This window comes from Stegodyphus dumicola, chromosome 12 (genome assembly GCF_044657685.1).
Source record: "Stegodyphus dumicola isolate Sdum_Otavi_A_Nest chromosome 12, ASM4465768v1".
NCBI classification, from domain to species: Eukaryota; Metazoa; Arthropoda; class Arachnida; order Araneae; family Eresidae; genus Stegodyphus; species Stegodyphus dumicola.
Window position 1 is genome coordinate 106,547,620 of NC_140779.1, and position 21,165 is coordinate 106,568,784.

The window sequence follows — 21,165 nt, forward strand, 5'->3', positions numbered from 1 at the left end:
CTTAGGGCCTTATATCAAATCCGGCCCTGCATCTGATCCTGTAGTGCGATATGAGGCACAGACTTGTAACACATACAAACGATTACAGTTTTCTAGTGGGTAAATGTAGTCAGAATAACTATGCAAAATAGTCTGTGACACTATCTACTGCAGTTTCGCAGTCAATAGTGTCTCTGATTACTTAATTGATTATCGTGCAAACTGATACGAAAAAGTACTAGTCAGCAAAAGAATTAGATACAGTTTTAAATGTAAAGCCCATTCTTAGAAGTAAAAGAATAAGACAAAGGGGGATATTTGAATATCACTGCACTGACGAGATTCCAAATGTAGATGACCCAGAAAAACGATTTAAAAATCATGTGTGCAGTGTAATACTAGGCAAAGCTATTATTCATTTTTCAGAGACTTCAAATGTAGATGACCCAGAGAAATAATTTTAAAATCATGTGTGCAGCGTAATATTGGGCAAGGCTATTATTCATTTTTCAGAGAAACTTCAAATATAGATGACCCAGAGAAAAGATTTAAAAATCATGTGCGCAGTGTAATACTAGGCAAAGCTATTATTCATTTTTCAGAGACTTCAAATGTAGATGACCCAGAGAAATAATTTTAAAATCATGTGTGCAGCGTAATATTGGGCAAAGCTATTATTCATTTTTCAGAGAAACTTCAAATGTAGATGACCCAGAGAAAAGATTTAAAAATCATGGTCGCAGTGTAATACTAGGCAAAGCTATTATTCATTTTTCAGAGACTTCAAATGTAGATGACCCAGAGAAATAATTTTAAAATCATGTGTGCAGCGTAATACTGGGCAAAGCTATTGTTCATTTTTCAGAGAAACTTCAAATGTAAATGACCCAGAGAAAAGATTTAAAAATCATGTGTGCAGTGTAATACTAGGCAAAGCTATTATTCATTTTTCAGAGACTTCAAATGTAGATGACCCAGAGAAATAATTTTAAAATCATGTGTGCAGCGTAATACTGGGCAAAGCTATTGTTCATTTTTCAGAGAAACTTCAAATGTAGATGACCCAGAGAAAAGATTTAAAAATCATGTGTGCAGTGTAATACTAGGCAAAGCTATTATTCATTTTTCAGAGACTTCAAATGTAGATGACCCAGAGAAATAATTTTAAAATCATGTGTGCAGCGTAATACTGGGCAAAGCTATTGTTCATTTTTCAGAGAAACTTCAAATGTAGATGACCCAGAGAAAAGATTTAAAAATCATGTGTGCAGTGTAATACTAGGCAAAGCTATTATTCATTTTTCAGAGACTTCAAATGTAGATGACCCAGAGAAATAATTTTAAAATCATGTGTGCAGCGTAATATTGGGCAAAGCTATTATTCATTTTTCAGAGACTTCAAATGTAGATGACCCAGAGAAATAATTTTAAAATCATGTGTGCAGCGTAATATTGGGCAAAGCTATTGTTTATTTTTCAGAGAAACTTCAAATGTAGATGACCCAGAGAAAAGATTTAAAAATCATGTGCGCAGTGTAATACTAGGCAAAGCTTTTATTCATTTTTAGACAGATTTGAACAGTTACAACGTTTCAATAACACTTGGAGATTTTTAAATGTGTATAAACTGTCAGATAAAAATCTGTAAATAAACACAAAGTGTCAAGGTTTGGAGAATATGTTAAGATACCAAGAAAATAGTGATACTGATGCATCTGATCTCTTGGCTAAATTAAATTCAGCCAAAGAATTATTTCCTGACGATGTAAAGCTTCGAACAGAAACTGCTAGGTTCATAAATGCTAAAAGTTATAAAATGTCATATCAGAACAGTGCTTACAACGTGGCTACTAATGAGAGAAACTTTAGTATTATTTACTAACGTTCACTTTATTACTCTGCCCAATATTGATGGAGAACACACCAGGAAACGGTCCAAGGTTCTCCCAGCATTCTTCTCTCACCACCAAACCTATCGAGGGGATTTCGGTTTCTCCGTTTATTTTGAGAGTCTCCATGCTTTACGAATACATTTACAAACATCTACACTTTCTCTGGAATTCGAACTTGAGCCCATCAATAGTGCAGCCAGAAAAAAGTACTACACCGATCAGGATGACAAGGTACTGATATAGTACAGTCGGTGCCAGTCAACAGTTCAACGAGTTACATGCCAGTAAACGGCCGTTCCCACTGGGGTTTATCTGAGCTAACAGAGACAACTGACGTAGCCGACCCATCTCCAAAACCCATTTTTTTTTTTTTTTTTTTTTTTTTTTTTCTCCCATAGGGCAGCAAGTTGAAAAATCTGAACTGCAGGCATAGTAGCGGAGCTAGTCGACACATGGAACTGACTCCATTAGCTCAGATAAACCCTAGTGGGAATGGCCCTTTAGCAATACATGATTAGAAACATTGTTTCTTTAGCATGCAAAATTATGTTTAATATGTGAGCGTTTAAAAGCAAACTGAAATAAAAGATTGTAATCTGCTTAATTTGAAACTCAGTATATCTGAATTGTCTGAAATTCTTGAATATATATGTAATAATTTCAAGAGCAGGAAAGGCGAAGGCAGATTAAATCTCCAGTTTTATTTTCAGCAACATCTTACGGTTACACACAAGTCAGCACATTAAATGTGCCTGTTCCAAAAGGCTTACATTTTTTATATATTTGTAGCATTACAGAAGAAGCAGACAGACAGCAGTGTAGCTAGGCCAAAGCGTGGAAAGCAAGTGTGTAATATTCAGGATGAAATCTTAAGTCAGACTGAGTTAGTTTTGGTTCTCAAAGCATTTTGATTGGATGGTTAATATTGCTGTAAAATTATTATTGGCTGTTAAGAGTTTTAGTTCCGTTTACATCATCACTAATTTTCTTCGGTGAACCTATTCCCTGGGTTACTACTTATAAATACCTTGGTGTTCTACTAGACTCAAAATTAACTTGGCAACTTCACATTCAAAAAATTATTGCGAATGCGGAAGCTGTCAAAGCCAACCTGCGCCCCTTTTTCGCTAAAAATAGCGACCTGTCATCACTTGATAACAAGATCTTGCTTTATAAATCTATCATAAGGCCTATTCTCACTTACGCGAGTCCCATCTGGGGCTCAGCTGCTCTGACTAACCGTAAACACGTCCAAATTTTTCAATCAAAATTTTTACGGCAGATATTAAACGCTCCATGGTTCATAAGGAACGATGACATTCATAACGACCTCAAAATTATGCCCATTAATCGCTTTATACAGCGACTTTCGGAAAGATTTTTCAAAAACATCCATCTTGTTGGAAATCCAGTATTACATACCCTGCCGGTATATGATCCTGCGGTTGCCTCTTCTAAAAAGCGACCCAGAGCAATCTTACAACCTGATTATGCTCAACTACCTTTTAAACGGCGTCGGTATTGGAATACAGATGCCCAAGTGGATGCTTACCTCTCGTTCCTAAACCCCAACCGCCCCCGCGTTAACAATGCGTAAGGGCATTGACCGGAGGAATCCTGTTCTTTAACTCTTTAAGAAGAGCCTTCTAACGTTTCTTTAACAAGGGACAACCTACCTCCGCAGCCGCACGCGACTGCACTTAATTTCTCAATAGCTTCTTAAAAGCTTCTTCTCCACCCGCTAAACGGGTTGCTTTCGACCCCCTAAGGGGACCTTTTAACGTCGCACTAAATAGCGACCAATAATTTTCTTCTCCTCCTTCAGTAACCGACCAATAATTTCTTCCCAACGGGTTTCGCCCCCAGCCCTTTTTGCCCAACTCTCCGGATTGCTTGTCCTAAGGATTTTATTTTGCTGTTGATATCAAGAATCAAGGAAATGTATTGCACCTTTTTATTCTTTTCAAAACTTTTTGAATGTTGACTCCTCTCTCAAAATTTATTCCTGGCCCTTTTTAAACACAAAATTTAATTTAAAGAATTTCTAAGAGTTTTCCTTTTTTTTTTTTTTTCTCATGCGGAAGGCATTATCTGAAAAGCTTTTATTTTTATAATTAGGCTTCAAAATCTTCCCTTATTAGATGAACCCGTCTTTTGATGTAATTATTCTATCTCTGATGATGTGGAGTTAAAGGCCTAGCCTAGCGCACTCCGTAAATTAACTTCCTTGATCCTTGTTTACATCATCAGAATTACGTAAGAGTCATATGACATAGATTTTTCTAGAAATGACGCAGTGCAGAGAGGTTACTATTTTTAGAATAGAGAAGGGAAATTGATTTTCGCTGCTAATTTAATCTTTCAACTTTTCTTACATATACATATATATATAAAGAAACATAATAATAGGCTAAAGATTAAAAAAAAAGTTAAATCTGTCCTGCGCTATAGCTTCAGGATTGAAGTAAAATGAACTTAAAACATCTAGTTAAAATTAAATTGAAATCAAACCAAGGCAATTCCGCAACAATATTAAGAATTGCAACTGTGGTATAAGATTTGTAAGTATTTTGTATATTTTTCTTTTTCATATTTTTATTTTTCGAGTTTGTTCTACTAATGAATTCTTACTTTAAATTTGATATGTTTAGATATTAGGTTAACGCTCTTATACAAGGTTGCAATTATTGATATTGTTGAGGAATTGCCTTGCTTTGATTCCGATTTAATTTTAACTTTAGATGCTTTAAGTTTATATATATATATGTTTATATATATAATTTATAATGGGAAATTTTGTGAAAATCTTTAAAACTTCCTAGAAAAACAATAAATAAATAACAAAATTAAGCGTCAGATAAATAAATGATCAGTCGATTAATTTTAATCCATGAAACACTTTTATAAACAACTTAAATTAAACAAAAAGTAACAAATAAATGTGAATAAAATAATATAATTAGGAATTATATATGGCATGGTAGAAATTTAAGAATGGCAAATAAATAAAATTCAAAAAAAGTAGCTTTCCCTGCTATTACTCAACATTCTATGTAGTGGCTGACAACTGGTCTTGAAGAAAGATGCATATAATTCTTTTACTAAAATTAATTTTTGTGCCTGCTGTTTTCTGGATTTTAACACTGGATTCATGTGTTTATATCTTCACAATAGTTTATTGCTTTTGCAAAACTATTTAATTATTTATAACTCTTATAACAAGTTGAATATGTTCCAAATTTAAAAATTTCTCTTTATAATTTATATAATGCTATAACTTATAGAATAATACTATTACATTATTATAAGCGTTAAAATTTATATAATTATAAAAACTCAAAGCTTTCAGATTTTATATTATATCCAGAGTTTTTTCATTTAAACACACACACATACATGTTTCGAGAGCGTTTGGGCTAAAAATATTTAAAAACAGCATTTCTTTAAAATTTCCGATAAACAGTCACATACGTTGGAGATAAAAATTTCCCCCCCTAGTTTTGCTATTGTTCGCTTTGAAATCGTTTTGTTAATCAAAAATTAAGTGTTACAAAATATGAAACGGGAATAAAAGAAATTCAAAACTCCTAATTCGGGCTTCCAGGTGCTTATATTTGGGTGGAGGACTACCCTTATTCAAAATTTGATTACTCTACTACCGCTTTTTCACAATGCGTGAAACATACATACATTCATGCAGATTCTTTATTATTTAATTTCTTTAACTATAATAGAGGGTGAACAAGTTGGAAAGTTATACAACGCTTTTAGTGGTTCAACACAAAATGCTGTTTCGCGACTAATAGCTGTTCCTGCTAACGTCCCTTGGGGCTCCTTGCAAAAAAATAAAGTCTAAAATTTCTAATGTAAGTTTAAAGACACAAACTTGACAGGAAGCATTATGCGGGGAAAAAACCTGGTACAAGAAAGATGGTAATTATTCTCATCATGGAGGTCCTTGAAATCTTCTTTTACACACTAGACTTTGATTTCACACCGACTGCTTAGTAAATTTCAAGCATCAATTAGACTCAATTATATAGAATAATAGCCAAATTTTTTGTGAACTTTTTTAAATTGTGGAATCAATATCTGGCAGAATTTTTATGGTCGAGTGGTGAAATTTTAATTTTTTATTTGTAATATTACTTATGATGGAAAAGAGGTCGCTATATAGTTTCCATTACAAGGGTTACTTTTCTACAAGTTTTACTTTCATTTTTAAAAATTTTAAATAATAGTTGGCAGACCAGATTGTGCTCCGTAGGCCATATGTTCAATATTTTTGTTATTTACAAGCTTTATTTATTTATTTTTTTGTGCACGAGATGTAAAATAATCCTCAAGATCTAAAAGTTTTCCTCAGCTTAATTAATGATTTTATAGTTCTTGCACTTTACAAAATGTATGCAACTTTTCAAATGAGTAATGGTATCACAGAGAGTGCTTATAATTGAAAATACCTATCAAAGTAAAAAATAATTTATAAATTAAGACCTTTATAAGTCTAAATTATTTCAAAAGCAAAGTTTAGGAAACCTCAGCAATTTAAACTTTTAGAAAAAAAAATGCTTAGCAAAAATATAATTAAAAAAAAAGCATTCGTAAATAAATGTATTTACTTAGAACACAAAAATTATGTTTTTCATTTCCAAAGCAAATTTCTAATAACTAATTCACAATAAATAAATTATATTTTAAAAATGCATTAAATTATAAAAATGGTATTTGGACTCATTCAGTATCAAGATGATTACTGGAGTTGAATAATAAAAGGCAAAGATATTCATTGAGTTCTTGCATGGCCTCAAAAAACTTTACTCGGCAATGATATGAACAAAATTTTCATAGGCAATAATATATAACAATATTTTTTTAATAACTCATAAAAATAGTTAACAGCATTTATTATAAATCAGATAACCAATAAAAATGTTTCTTAAGCTTCCAACTGCAGAGATTTATGATGGTATGATAAATTTAATTATGGCAAAACATTCAAGGGATACCTGCCTTCGTGGAGATAAAGGAGGGATGCCTTCGTGGAAGACTTTCTAAGGGAAACTAGTTCGTATATATGTTACACACTGGGAAAACCATGAAAATGTCTAAGCTACCAGCCCATTCGCCGGGATTCGAACTACCAGTGTTCAGCAACAGAATATTCAAACATATGACCTACAACTGACGAAATAGCATTTTTCAGAAGACTATCTTAATTTTTTAAGCATGCATGGGGAAAATGCAAAGGGAAGCATGAATTTATCAACTTATAATAAAAAATGTAAGTAGGACAATTTCTTAGCTTTGATTCCATAAGTAATTCAACTATAGTATTTTAGAATTCACAAATAAAGAAACACTAACTATAAACTCATAATATATTCAACACCTCATTAATACAGATAATTTTATTAGAAAAATTTATTACATATAAATCACTACAGGATAGCATTTACAGTTACATTAGTTTCTGCTGAAAACTGAAAAGGTCACAGAAAACCCAATATATTAGAAGTCTAATTACACAAAACATGCCATTACGGAATGTCTACATAATTGCTCTGGTCACATCAAAAGAAAATAATAAGATGTACAGATTCATAACTGAAATAATAATTAACAACAATGATAAATATACTACAGTTCTGAAAATCTAAACATCCTGAGAAAAAGAATATTTCAAAACATCAAACTTTGTAAGCTTTTTAGTTTTCCTTTTATTATATGCCACATAATTCTGACTTCATTTTTCTTACATATATTAATTCCCAGAATCAATTTTTGCTACATTACCTCTTTGCAAAAACTTAACTCAGATTTACATGTTTTTTCACCCCCTTTTAAATTTACTGATCTCCAAAAGTAAACCCAAATTAAAAATTTAAATTTTAAATTATGAAATTTTAATTGTAAACAAATAAATAATTACTTATTTGCTGTGAACTAATTTACAATACCATTTAAATTCTGAGAGCACATTTAAATTAAGTGCAAGTATCAAAATCCATGAATAAATATATAATATTCCTAAAAAATTTATAAAAAATTTCTAAGACTAAATTAATTTGCATAGTGAATAATTGTTGAGCAGGCAGGAGGCAGATCTTGTCAAAGTTGGGAGTTGGGCAACTTCCCCTTGATACATCCAGTTTTCAAACATGAAAAACATTTTAATTTGTTTGCAATTAAAATTTCATAATTTTAAATTTAAATTTTAATTAACTTTAAATTTACTTTTTACAAAGAGAAAATGTTTGTTAAATTCAAATTTCATTCCTTGCAGCAATGGCACGAGGGAATCATTTAAATTTAATTTAATTTAACTTTACTATTTTTTCTTATGAAATAATATTTAATTAGATATGAAATAATATATAATTATTTAATTCTAAATTTTTCATTCTTTGGTTAATTTTATTACATTTTTTTTTTTTACTGAGAAAATCCTGAGCACAGGAGAAAAGCTTTTATTTTTCAAAGCACTTTTAAATATTAAAAAAATTAATAATTAAGGCACATACTATTGTGTGCTCTAACTTAGCAATATGTCATTTACTGATGTGAAACCAAACTGAAGGGATTACATATTGGTTGAATCTTTATTTAAAATTTTACTTTTTTTTTAAGGAACTTCATAAATAACCTCCTACAGTACAAATTCGAATGTACTGCAAATATATTGCTACAACTAACACAGGAAAAGCTTGCAGACCTTAAAATATGAATTTATTTAGAAAACAAAAAGGCAAAGAAAACTGCTTGCAAAATTATCACATTCAAAATGTTAATTCATATCTGATATCCTTTTGTATAAGAATAATAAATTCTAATTAGAAAACTTTCAAACTTTACATTTATTAAAACCTCATGGTTATCAAAAACTATAGCAACTAATCTATACTTTCATTCACACAATATTTAAAAGAGATTTCTCAATATTATTCCCAAAACAAAAGCAGTGAAATTAGTTTATACATTTTTGTGAACTAAACGCATATACTGTTTTTACCTAAAACTGATATTTCACAAAAAATAAATTTCATTTCAGAAAATCACACGAGAAAAGAATATGAAAACAAAAGAGGTGAATGATTTCACTTCTGAATATCAAGAAAATAAAAAAAAAAAAGTATAATAAATTTCCATTGAATATTTATATAAACAAACACTATTTTATCTTAATATTTGACTGAAAACAAATCTTCTGAGTAATGATGCTAAAACTGTTAATGTCAAACTGTCAATCTGCCATCAACCAATGTGTCTTACCAACTTATTTTTTAAATTATGAAACTAGAAATACAAAATGGAAAAGGTTTAAATTACACATATTAAAAAAGTAAGACTTAAATACTGCTTTTTATTATATAAAAATTTAACTACGGACTTGTAAAAAAACTAACACATTTTCAAAGATAAACATAAATACAAATTGTTTACTCTTTAACTACTTCTCAGCTCAATAAATTTAAAAGATTGAATTCCAAAAATTATCAATGTCTTTATTACAGAATCTGAAAGAACTGAATTTTTAGTTGTATTATATGCAAAACAAATCATTCACATGTCAAAAATATAATATATACCATATCCCCCCCCCTGTATAAGACACACCTTGAGATTTTTGGACTTGAATATTGGAAATAAATAAATAAAAATAAAAAGTTGTTTGGTTGACAGACTGGTTTTTATTGATCTGCTGGACTACAATTTAATATAAAAAAATATTACATAAAATTATTGAAATCAATGTTTATTCAGCATATAACTCATCATCACTGTCAGAACTCCCATACATTTAGCGGGACCTCCTCTGTGTACCTCCTAAATTATACAATAGGCTAAAGTGCAGTTTTCCCCGAATGCACTGTATCAGTTCACCTTTATTGTACAGAGCCTTGTCCTAAAAAGATTCTTTTGGAGTCACCTTTAACCTCAAGGTGATTTAGTATACACTCAGCCTTGGCATTCTAAAGATTAGTCTGCACGTCGCCGTATGCGTCATCATCAAATTTTCACCCTAGGTTTCGATCACTGCACTGCACTGCCACTATTGGCGGCGGCGATATCGTTGCATAAGACACATCCAGTTCTTAGACATTAAATTCATAAATGAAAAGTGCATCTTATATACAGGGAAATAGAGAAACACATAAAAATTATAATTGCTCTGCAATTCCCCCCCCAACACACTCACATGTTAAAGTATGAGAAATAAGCTTATTTTATTTATAATAACCTTGTAAAGTTGGCTCTTTTTACACATGCAGGTATTAATAAACATTTTACATAGCTTTACATTTCATATTGGTACACATATGGAAATTTTAGCTTTAACTTAACATTTCATCACAGTATGGTTTTTCTTAAAACCAGGAATGAACGAAATTTAAAATAAGTAAACTGCAATAATATAATATAGAAGCTATTTTATAAGCTTTTAATAATAAGATTATAAAAAAACTTAACTAAGCGAAATGTCTGACTTACAACAAATACAATAACAAAAAGAAAAACAATTTTTTTTTTTTTTACTTGTTCTTATGGTCCTGTAATGCCATCAGAAACAAAAAGTCAATTAAAATAAATAGTACATGATAGATTATTTTTACAAATTTTTAGTTATTCTATTGATAACTGGGGGGTGGGAGTAAGGCAATTTTTCCTTGCCTTAATTTCACATAACTGATGCATCACACACTTTTGACAAATTTGCTTAGATACCGGCTATTAACTACGCAATATTGCTAAGATATTACACATAATTTTTACAATCACAGATATAAAGTAGCTAAAACATCACTACTGAAATGAAAGTTGAGAAGTTCCAGAAATTAAATACACTAATTAAAAATGCACACATCACATAGCCCAAACTCTATACAAGAAATATAATATAGCTACATAAAATTATACATTACAATACTGTTTAGTAAATCAAGAAAACTGAAATGCAGCTCATTGATTTACATAATATAATATGTCAAGACAGAAAAATGCAAGATTCACACATTATGTACAAAGAGAAATATAATATTTTTTAAAGTTCACTGAAAATAAAATTATTTCTGCACAAAAATCAAAAAGGCAAAACATAAACTTTTACTGAGATTTAGATGTATGTGTTGCAGCTTGGAGCTGCCAAATCATGTCTTAATAAAACTCCAAATTATAACAAATCTTATATTTTGTAAATCAAGAACAAGAATTTCAACACTTATAATAAAAGCAATTAAAATTGTTGTTTTCAGCATACTATTAAGTATTAGGAAACTAATTTAAAAATACAGTACAAAGCCCGAAATCTGGACTGGTCGGGACTTCATCAATTCCGGATTTGGGATTTTTCCAAATAATAGATCACCAATTTAAATCTGGTAAGATAGCATGCAGAAATTATACAATTAATAATATGAAATCATAATTTATAAAATAAAGAACAATCATGATCTAAAGGGTATCAAAATTTACAAAAAAAACTTCATATTTATTTGTTTACTTTATTAAACATTTCTTTCAATGTAAGTTGTTTAACACGTTTCCACAAAAAATTCAAAAAGTTCCTTTTTCTTTTTTCTTGTATCAATAACAGTGGACTTTCCAATGCCATACTCCTCGCATAATTTTGAGACAGATATGCCTTTATCCATTTTTTGCAGCAATTCCACTTTTTGTGTAATGGACATCGAAACATGGTTCCTTTGGCAACTCCAGAATTGGAAACTCTTACCTGCATAATCGAAAGTTCAAACTTAGTTTTTATAAAATTGCCGTAATAATAACAGTCTGCAAAAAATAATAAGCTGGATCAAACTAGAAGATCAGGGATCAGGTAGTCTGCTATATTAATTGAAATGCCTTAGTATCAGTAAAGATAATTTTAGCCTAGCTTAATAGCATCTGTTATACATTACTAGCTGTATATCACAAGATTGGCGATGAAAGCCAAGTTGTTTCGCTAAATTTTGTCTTGCTCCTATTGCGTACTGAATTAAGCCTGAACTGTATTAGTTTAGTTATTTACTATACCTATGTTTATTTTTTGCACATGCTTAAAATTAATCCGAGTCCTGAATAAATAAACTCCCACATATACTTAAGGCTTTATCTAGGGCCGGCGCTCAATACCGCCTGGTGCAGTCTCTACAAGTCCTAAATTCTGCTACAAAGTGCTTTCCTAAATTTTCACTGCACCTAAACTTTGGATCCCAGTGCTTTCCATAAATCATAAAAACTTCTCATCCCTTAACTTTGATGCTCGGTGCTTCCCCAATTCCAAAAAGTTCGTTTTCCATAAATCCTGCCGTCCGGTGCCAACATATTCTGCACATAATGGTTTATGGTGAATAACATATCAGTTATTCTTAATTAAAATAGCACTAAATGTAATCTTTTGGCCTATCAGTTTCATTAACAAAATCTATTTTTAGCATATGAAAAGAAATTTTTGTTGAATTTTTCCTCTTCAACATTTCTTAGGGCATTTAAAAATCTATAATCATCGCCAAGCATAATGTTAAGCATAAAAGGTTGCCACACTCTTGTTATTCAATTACTAATATAAAAAATGTTTAGACATCACAGCATGAGTTAGTACTGAAGCTATCATGTATTGATAAACATGCTGTTAAGAAAGTAAAACATCATAAATAATGACTCGCAGGTCGGTGTCAGGGATATAAAATAGGGGAATGTTTCGGTTTGAGATGTATGCCAAGTAGATACTCAGCTACGGAGTCAAATTATTAATATTACAAATTTATGCTTACATGATTGTTTTTCCATAACAAGGTATTTTATTTAGTGCCCAAGTGAAATTAAGAATCAAAATTTTTAAGTGAAAGTCTCCGCATGTTATGGAAGGAAAAATCAAATGCGCATGCGTAAAGCATTAAATAAAAAAAAATTTTTTTTTGTAGCTTTGAGCTCCAGATTTTAGATCATTCCGGATAATGGACGTCCGAATTTCGGACTTTCTACTATATTCAGTAAGATGCTTCATAATATACAGCACGGTTCTCAAGTATGTCTCATTCAGTAAACTGACTAAATAGTCTTTCATCAGTTCAGTTATTTATAAATTTTATAGTACTCTCCCTACAGGTACAGTTAGCAATAAATAAATATTTATCACAATTTCAGATTAATGCAATGTTTAGAACTTCATATGTAAGCTCAAAATAAATCTCCAAGTTAAGCATTTCATTGGAAAAAAGAAAGAACTAAGAAACTAAGAAAGTTTACAATGTTATCAAACACAATTTAATTTTGTGCAAGTATACTACACTTTTGTAAAATTTATTACTTTGCAAAAAAAAATTTTTCTGCGATAAACATGCAATTATTTTTTCTTTCAAAAAATTGTTAAGATTTATTTTTAAAGTTTCCAATTGTCAAGAATCTATTTTTAAAGTTTCCATTCAAATGAAGTGTCTACCATATAAAATAAATAACATATTTAAACAATATTGCATATTAGCAATGATTTGAATAGTTACTGAGAATTATTCTTCTTATCCCAATTTTAATAAATCTTTTCACTCACTAAAAATTATAAATGCTTTAAGTACTCATTAACAGTCTCACCTCCTTTTAAAACATTCTTCAATTATTATGCCTATTCATGAATGAAACATGAAACAAATTCAATTTCAATAACTAGCAGAAATATTTTACTAAACAAAGCAACTGCTATAATAAAAACCTAGCTATGAATAAAAAATTATTAGCAAAATTTTAAACAAATAACAAAAAAAAATGCAACGCAACACTTAAAAAAAATTAATATAAAGAGAAAATTTTACAAAAAGATGTTTAAAAACAAACAGTACTTTTTTTGAAAAATCACTATAACAAATGTCAATCAATTCAAAGTCAAAATTACATATATAATTACTACACCCCACAAAAAATACTATTTTTACATGAATAAATTGCTTTCGATTTTTATTTGTTTTACCATTTATTAGTTTTCTTTATATTATCTGTTTTGTTATTTTTGCAGAACAGAAAAATAATTAGCAGTAACTATATGTCAGCTAATTAATTATTTTAAAAAGATATTTCCGTTCATATGACAGTCAAAAACACATAAATCAAATGCCACAAAACAATTTTTGCATTATTTTTATAATAATAAACTGGTATACAATTTTAACTAACACTGATACAAATCTGAGTTTAATCCTCTGAGTGACATGATTGCTTTTATCCAGTCAACAGTCCCCCCCCCCCTCATTGGAAGTATACTACCTTATTTAAAAGATTTTGTTTTCTTATTTTCTTTAATGATCTAAATGAATACTAGTTTATGAAAACAGAGTATAAAATAATTAATTATATGAATTTAGTAAACAAATGCTGTTTAAATGCAGTTCCTCATAAGCAGATCCAAAGAATTGTGCCACTCAGACAATAATGAACTAACATTTTTATCTTATCTATTAAAGGATATTATTCTTATCTATTAAAGGGCGAAGTTGATTTGAAGTGGCTCACCATTTTAAGAGGGAAAGATTTAAACATTAAGTTTCCCCAAAAGTTAAAATAACTTCAGAAATGAATGCACATGAAATAATTTAACATAATAAAAAACTTTCTCTTAGTGATCTTAAAATAATAATAATAATAACAATAGCACTAAAGCATCAATATGTAACCAATACAATTTTCCTAAAATGTATTCAACAATACAGAATGGAAGAACATCATTTAGATATGGCAGTAAAAAATTATAAAATATTCTCTCATAATGTAGACAAAAAAAATTTATAAATATATTCATCACAGTTTCAGTGTAAGACTTGAGAAACATATACAAATTTTCTATGGCTTTATTTCATACCACTATTTCACTGGAATCTCAAGAGTAATTTGTGAAGGATTTTCTGCATTCTCACACTATTCAAGTTAATGCTAATTCTTAAATCATTAAAAATCATTGAAATTTTATGTATGTAACTTTTTAAAGCCAAATTTCACATTGCATAAAATTTCAACTTATGGTTCTGTATCATACATCTTAATAACAAATACATATGCTTAGTTTGAAAGATATGAATGGGTTATTAAAATTTTATTTGATATGGTTTCCAGATAACACAGTATGAAATAACTATCTTACACTATGTCTGCCTACATTCAAGTTCAATCAAAGAAAGCACATGAGCAACTTGATCAAAATGCTATTTACCAAAAGGTTAGAATAACACATTCATAACTTTCCTTTAAAAGTACCTTAAATTGCATTTTAATAATAAACTGATCAATCTATTATTTACACATACACCATGTCTAAATATACAAAATACATCTCAGAAATAAACCAATTACTACATATATATATAATTAAATTAGATATTTAATATGATTTTAATAACTTTTATATTCAATCAAAAAGTAACTAAGTCAGAATGATTATGAATATTTGATAAGGTTTAAAACCGATTTATATGAGAAAAGAAATGGCAAAAATATATGATATACATGTACAACACTAAATGAATCAATCTTCATAAAAGCCATTTAATAATCAACTAAAGGCCTAGTTGCATAAGATCTTGAAGGAGACTTTGATCTTGAAGGTGAATAATTGCCTCTTCTGAAAAGAAAAATAAGCTTTAATTTATAAATCTTATCATATTTATTTTCAATACATAACACCACAGATACAGACAAAAGTTATTCTCACATGTTAACGACTAAATCAACAATAAAAGAAAATCACAAAATTTTTACTCCTTAAAATATTCTTCTGAAACCAAAAACTAAATATACAACCTAACATTTGAAATTACATTCAGATAATTTCTCATTGAAAGATAATATATTTAATTAGTTACATTTTAAAACATCATTTAATTAAAAAAGGACAAAATGCTGCTTTTATTTAATGAAGAAAAAGATTTTTAAATGATAATAATATTTTACTAGAAGAAAATTCACACTTAATATACCTTGCACTTCATCCTCCCTCCCCATAAAGAAAAGTTATCAATTTACTTTGTAAGTATATATGCAGGACACATCTAAACTAATGCAACACTGAGGAGTGATTGTATACACGAAAACAAAAACTTTTTACCACAGAATACATGTTGTAACTATAGCAGTTACCTACTAAATGATGCACTTATGAAAATAGAGTTTTCACAGGTAAGTTCAGAAGCAAACGGAAATCTATCAATATACAGATCAGGAGAAAGCATATATGCATTTTATGTACAGTCGGGCCAATGATAATGACAGATAAGTATAAAGATACTACCTTTCAGAGAAATCATCCTAATATGTGCATTCCTGATCACATACTTTTGTTTGTGTGTTTGCAATACTGACTCTCAGAGAGAAGTTTCCATGCTGACACGCATTACACAGGTTAAGGGAAAAATGTTCAAATGCCAGCACATCATAAGAAATTATGCATCAGGTAGGATAGCAACCTGACATTACCATTCAATCTATAGAATATCATAATGTTGTATCGTATACCACAGTATAGTGAGTTTTATGCACTGAATGTTTGTTAATGTTATCCACATCGTCTATACTATGAATAAGAGTTGCAGACTAGTGAAGAAGACCTAGAATTTCCAGTAAACTTATTGTTCCTGGATGAACCCATATTTATCCGTGAAGGCATTTTGGATGTCCACATAATAAATGTGGGAGAAGGTATCTTTAACAAAAGCTCAATGGCTAATACCTGTTACCAGAATGTCTGAATGGGACAAGTTGTTCTGATATATCCCTCAACAGTGTTGCTGGAACTGCTACAACATGAACAAGCAGCCAGTTGTAAGAAAATGTGATTTCAGCATGGAGGCACACCAATACCTTTCAGCACGGTGGTGCCTACATCCCATACTCCCAGGTGGGCACCCATGGTCACCCGATCTGCCTTCTCTTGATTTCTTTTAATGAGGGTATCTGAAATGCCTCATGTATGAGACTCCTATCAAAACCAAGAGGATCTTGTTGACAGGCTTTTAGTGGTTGCCACAAAAATCTGGGGTACAACTTGCATATTTTCCAGACCTTACACCGATGATACAAGGCCTTTATAAAGAGAGACAGTCGTCATTTTGAATAGCTTTATTAAGTGTACTTTATTTCAGTAGTTACTGATGTTTTCATATGTGATGTCATTTTTACTTCAGTTCACTGTACTATTCTCAGTTTCTGATTGTATTATTCCATCAGGTCAAGCAATTATTAATGTTTATTTGTTTAGATTAAAATGTTCTGTTTTTCCCTTGCGATGGATTGTGTGCGTATGCTCCTATAAAGCTTAATTAATACACTTACAAATAAACATTTTATGGCAAAAGGTATTAGTTTCCAAGTGTTCTATCATCTCCTAATGTTTGTTGCATTAGTTTAGAAATACCTTGTATACCATCAAACCTTTCAAAATAGGGAGGAGATTTCAGTTTCACATCTCAAAAAATTATTTATATTAAAAAAAAAAATACAATTCACTTTTCTAAAATAATAACATCCACTTCTTCTAACTCATAAAACTAACTCTATCCTGTTAAATAATATTAAAATAAAACAAAAACAAAAAAGGATATTTAATTTAAAAGATCAATTTGCTCCTGCTTTCCTTTTTTGGGCATAAAATGTGGTTTATACAGAAAACTATCAAACTATTAAATAGTATATTAACATTTGAATAAAATAAAAAGAAGAAGAAGAGAGAGAGAGAGGGCTGCTGTTTGTATATCACAACAAAGTTTTATCACAATCATTTGGATTTTGAATGCAGATAGTGAACACAAAAAGCAGAATAAGAAACTCTGCAGCTGATATACTAAAGAGCAAGGTTTCTCAACTGGTAGTACGCAAGAGAAAAATAGGTGGTACACAAATAAGCAAAGTATTTTTAACTATTAAATTCAAAAATTAAAACTCCAACATCCTGACAAAGTTTTTTCTCTAACACTTGTAAATGTATGCAATCTGAGTGTTGTTCAAGAGTGGTGGTGGTAGTAGTACTTTGTATTGGTGGTACTAAAAGTTTCGAATTTTTGTTTAGATTCGTGTTAGTCAAAAGGTTGAGATCTGCTGCTAAAGGGTATTAGAACTGTATCTTATTTACTGCATTTTTAAAACAACACTTGTAGTAAAATGCCATTAAGAAATACAGAAAACAACTTTTCAAATGATTCATTCTCTTACATATATGACTATGCACATTTATAATACATGGGCGATCGCAACCTCATTTCAAAAACCCTGAAAATTTTTGTGCAGTAAAAATCCGACATAATTTCAAATAATTCAGAATACTGATGTGAAACATATACATACATATAGTTTCAAACTATTTCATTAGCAAAGCAGAAAGTATAATTTTTAATCTATACAAGTTAATTAATATTTCACTACATCAACTCATACTCTACCTATATGATATCTCAACATCTTAAATAAATAAATAAATAAAAACTCTTCAAAGTTAAGCTTGCTTTTTTTCTTTTTGGGAGGGAAGGAACTTTCTGGGATTTATTGCATTTATATTTTACTTTGCTAACAACTGAAAATTCAGGTATGATCAGCAAGATATTCTGATGAAGAGAATGGTTTTTCACTTAATTCTTTGAAGATTAGATTAGAATTTGTGGTATGCATAGCAATAGGTGTTGGAGATAAAGAGCTGCTAGAAAGAAGAGAATGGTTTATGTAATGTAAAGAATTTCAGTAAGCTGTCCAGTTATGCAATAAATTATTCTTAAAAGCTTTAGCAATTGTCAGAGGGATTCTCTGGTCCAAGTTGCTCATGCAGTTTTGAGTAATGAGAATAAATAATATTTTACTCTGTGCAGCATCACTGTTCAAGGATGTTTCTCACTCTATCGTAATATCTTGAGCCACAGTTTGCTCAGACAGGAAGACTCTCACTGAATTTTTCTTAAAGTTTTAAATTGATATAATCTTTGAACGATATATTTCCTGTAAAATAAAATTTAAAAGATGTCTTGATTTTATAGATTTACTGATTGAATCTAGATTTCACAAATACAGACATTCCAAATTTGAGAAAGTAAAATATTCAGAATTCCAGCTATAACTGGATCACAAACATACCTCATAGTAATGCGTCATAAAGTGGCAATAATCCGCTCTTATATAGAAGATTTAAATAATGAAAATACCACCAATTTGAAGCACTAAAAACTTTACTATAGTTTGACCATCTCAAATGCAACCTTGGCTGGCATTCTGCCAAAACATATAGAATCGTCCAAAAGGGGCGTTAATTGCATGCCGCGTGGTGAGAGGTTACGTTAAAGTCCCGTCTTTGCCCAAAGAGGGAATTTATATGATTGAGGGAGGAAAATTCCCCTTGTTAATCAGGTGATTCTATCGTCACTTGTCTTTTGCGCCTTCGTTTTGTATTTGCAGAAATAAATGCCAAGATTCTCATTGGCTTTCCACATGGAAAGGAAAAATGTTGAAATTTTTTTTATGTATAATTTATGAATTTTTTATGAACAATGTATGTTTCCTTGTTTATTTTTAAAGATAAGTTCACTAAAACTCATGAAACGATATTTAGAGAAGGTATTCTTTTTGTAGTAAAAAAGGACTTCTGTCAATAGATTTCCACTGCATCCGTGCAGGATTTATCTAGAGCATAGTTGATTTTAACCTCACATTTGCCAATAATTTGGTGTTTTGCATAAGTGATAGCTTGTTTTTATTATTAAAAATAAGTTCAGTTGATGAAAACAAAGTGTTTCACAGTGGTGCAAAAAAATTGCTACATCATGTCAATTACATTTTGCGACATAGAACTTGAAAATGGACAATTTAAATTTAAAATTTCCAACTCACAGTCCAAGAAACGAGCAAGTAACATTGCAGGAGTATAATTTAGCTCAAATATAAAAAAGAGGGAATAATTATTAATTATAATATAAATATAATTATTTACTGTCATATAATAATTATAATAACAAATAAATTGTTAGAATTCATTTTAATATGCTATAATAATGAAGATCATATAATGAAATGTAAAAATTGAATAATTAGAATTACAGTTATAATACAATAAAATTCATTTATTACATTTTATATTAAAATAATGTATATATAGCAAAATTAATTTTTAAAACACTTGTGTAGTTTTACAAATATTCAATAAATAAATGCACAAAATAAAACAATGTTATAAAACAGCTAATTATAAATGATCAGGATATCAGCTTAAATTACTTAAAAGTAATTTTCTGTCTTCTCATTTATGTGTGATTTAAATATCATGGAAATAAACAGGGAGAAAATAAGAGCAGAAAAAGTCTTTGCTACATGATTCCTGTCCATATAACCTATTCTGAAACTAGACTGGTCCGAATGGTACATGCATGCTTGTGCTCATGGCCGTGGCTAGGGTAGTCGAACTATACCTAATTCATTATGATTTAATATCTGTAATATGCAACTTCATAAAATAGGATGCTAAACAAACCCCGTTCAAGCAGTTTCAGCATTTAACATATGCAAAGATAACCTGGGAATCTGGTACTTATTCAACCTTTACTTAAAACACACTTTAAACAATACAGTTAGAAATTTTTTCCCAAGGAAGCATGAGATGTTAAACGTTTCAAGATTTTCAGTACTTTGATGATTTTCATGATATCAAAATTATAGCTTTCCCATACCTATACTGTCTTGAAGAAGAATATCTACGGCTAGGACTCCTTGACCTTGAACGTCTACGAGGAGAATTATATCTTGCTTCTCTACTGCCATATGAATTGTGTCCTGGGCTTCGACAATAACTGCGTTGAGGGCTTCTCCTTGGGCTTCGCCGAGGACTTCTTCTGTATGATTTATAAGGTGGTGATGAACATCTCCTTTCCTCTGCAGGGCTCCTACGTGAAGTTCGGATAGGAGGAGATTTTGTTCGACTCCGTCTACGACTAGTAGAAGGTGGTGGGGGACTTCGTTCTCGACTACTGTCATAACTGCTATTACTTCTACTCGATGGAGGGTCTTTTTTCCTAGGTACATGATGGCTTTCAGGAGCACGTGGATTAAAGTCTGGGTTTCTAGTCCATGTTGTATCACTATCAGAATCATAACCAAACCCACGCATTTTATGCCTTCTTTCCCTTTCTCTAAAGAAGTAAAATACAAAGAAAATTTTTAAGCATTTCAAGAGAAGAAAGGTCATTGAAAGATAAATCATATTTAATTAATTCTTTAATTAAGAAATAAAATTATATTGTACATCATTTCATCACAATTTAAACATATTATACACTTATATTATTTA

The 21,165-nt window shown here is 30.2% G+C and overlaps 1 protein-coding gene and 1 long non-coding RNA gene across 3 annotated transcripts in view; one reads left to right on the plus strand and one right to left on the minus strand.

Annotated features, from left to right (window-relative positions):
• The first annotated feature begins 4,206 nt into the window (after positions 1-4,206).
• Positions 4,207-21,165, plus strand: part of LOC118203961 (uncharacterized) — a 40,176-nt gene continuing 23,217 nt past the window's right edge. Inside the window, exon 1 of the long non-coding RNA XR_004760697.2 lies at positions 4,207-4,432. This is a non-coding gene — a long non-coding RNA (uncharacterized LOC118203961). The remainder of the gene's footprint in view (positions 4,433-21,165) is intronic.
• Positions 7,268-21,165, minus strand: part of LOC118203947 (uncharacterized) — a 94,685-nt gene continuing 80,787 nt past the window's right edge. For both annotated transcript variants that reach the window (XM_035376262.2, XM_035376270.2), the window contains exons 19-20: positions 20,549-21,007; positions 7,268-15,474 (exon numbers count right to left, since the gene is read on the minus strand). In XM_035376262.2, the coding sequence (XP_035232153.2) occupies positions 15,399-15,474; positions 20,549-21,007 (535 nt within the window). In that variant the 3' untranslated portion in view covers positions 7,268-15,398. The remainder of the gene's footprint in view (positions 15,475-20,548; positions 21,008-21,165) is intronic.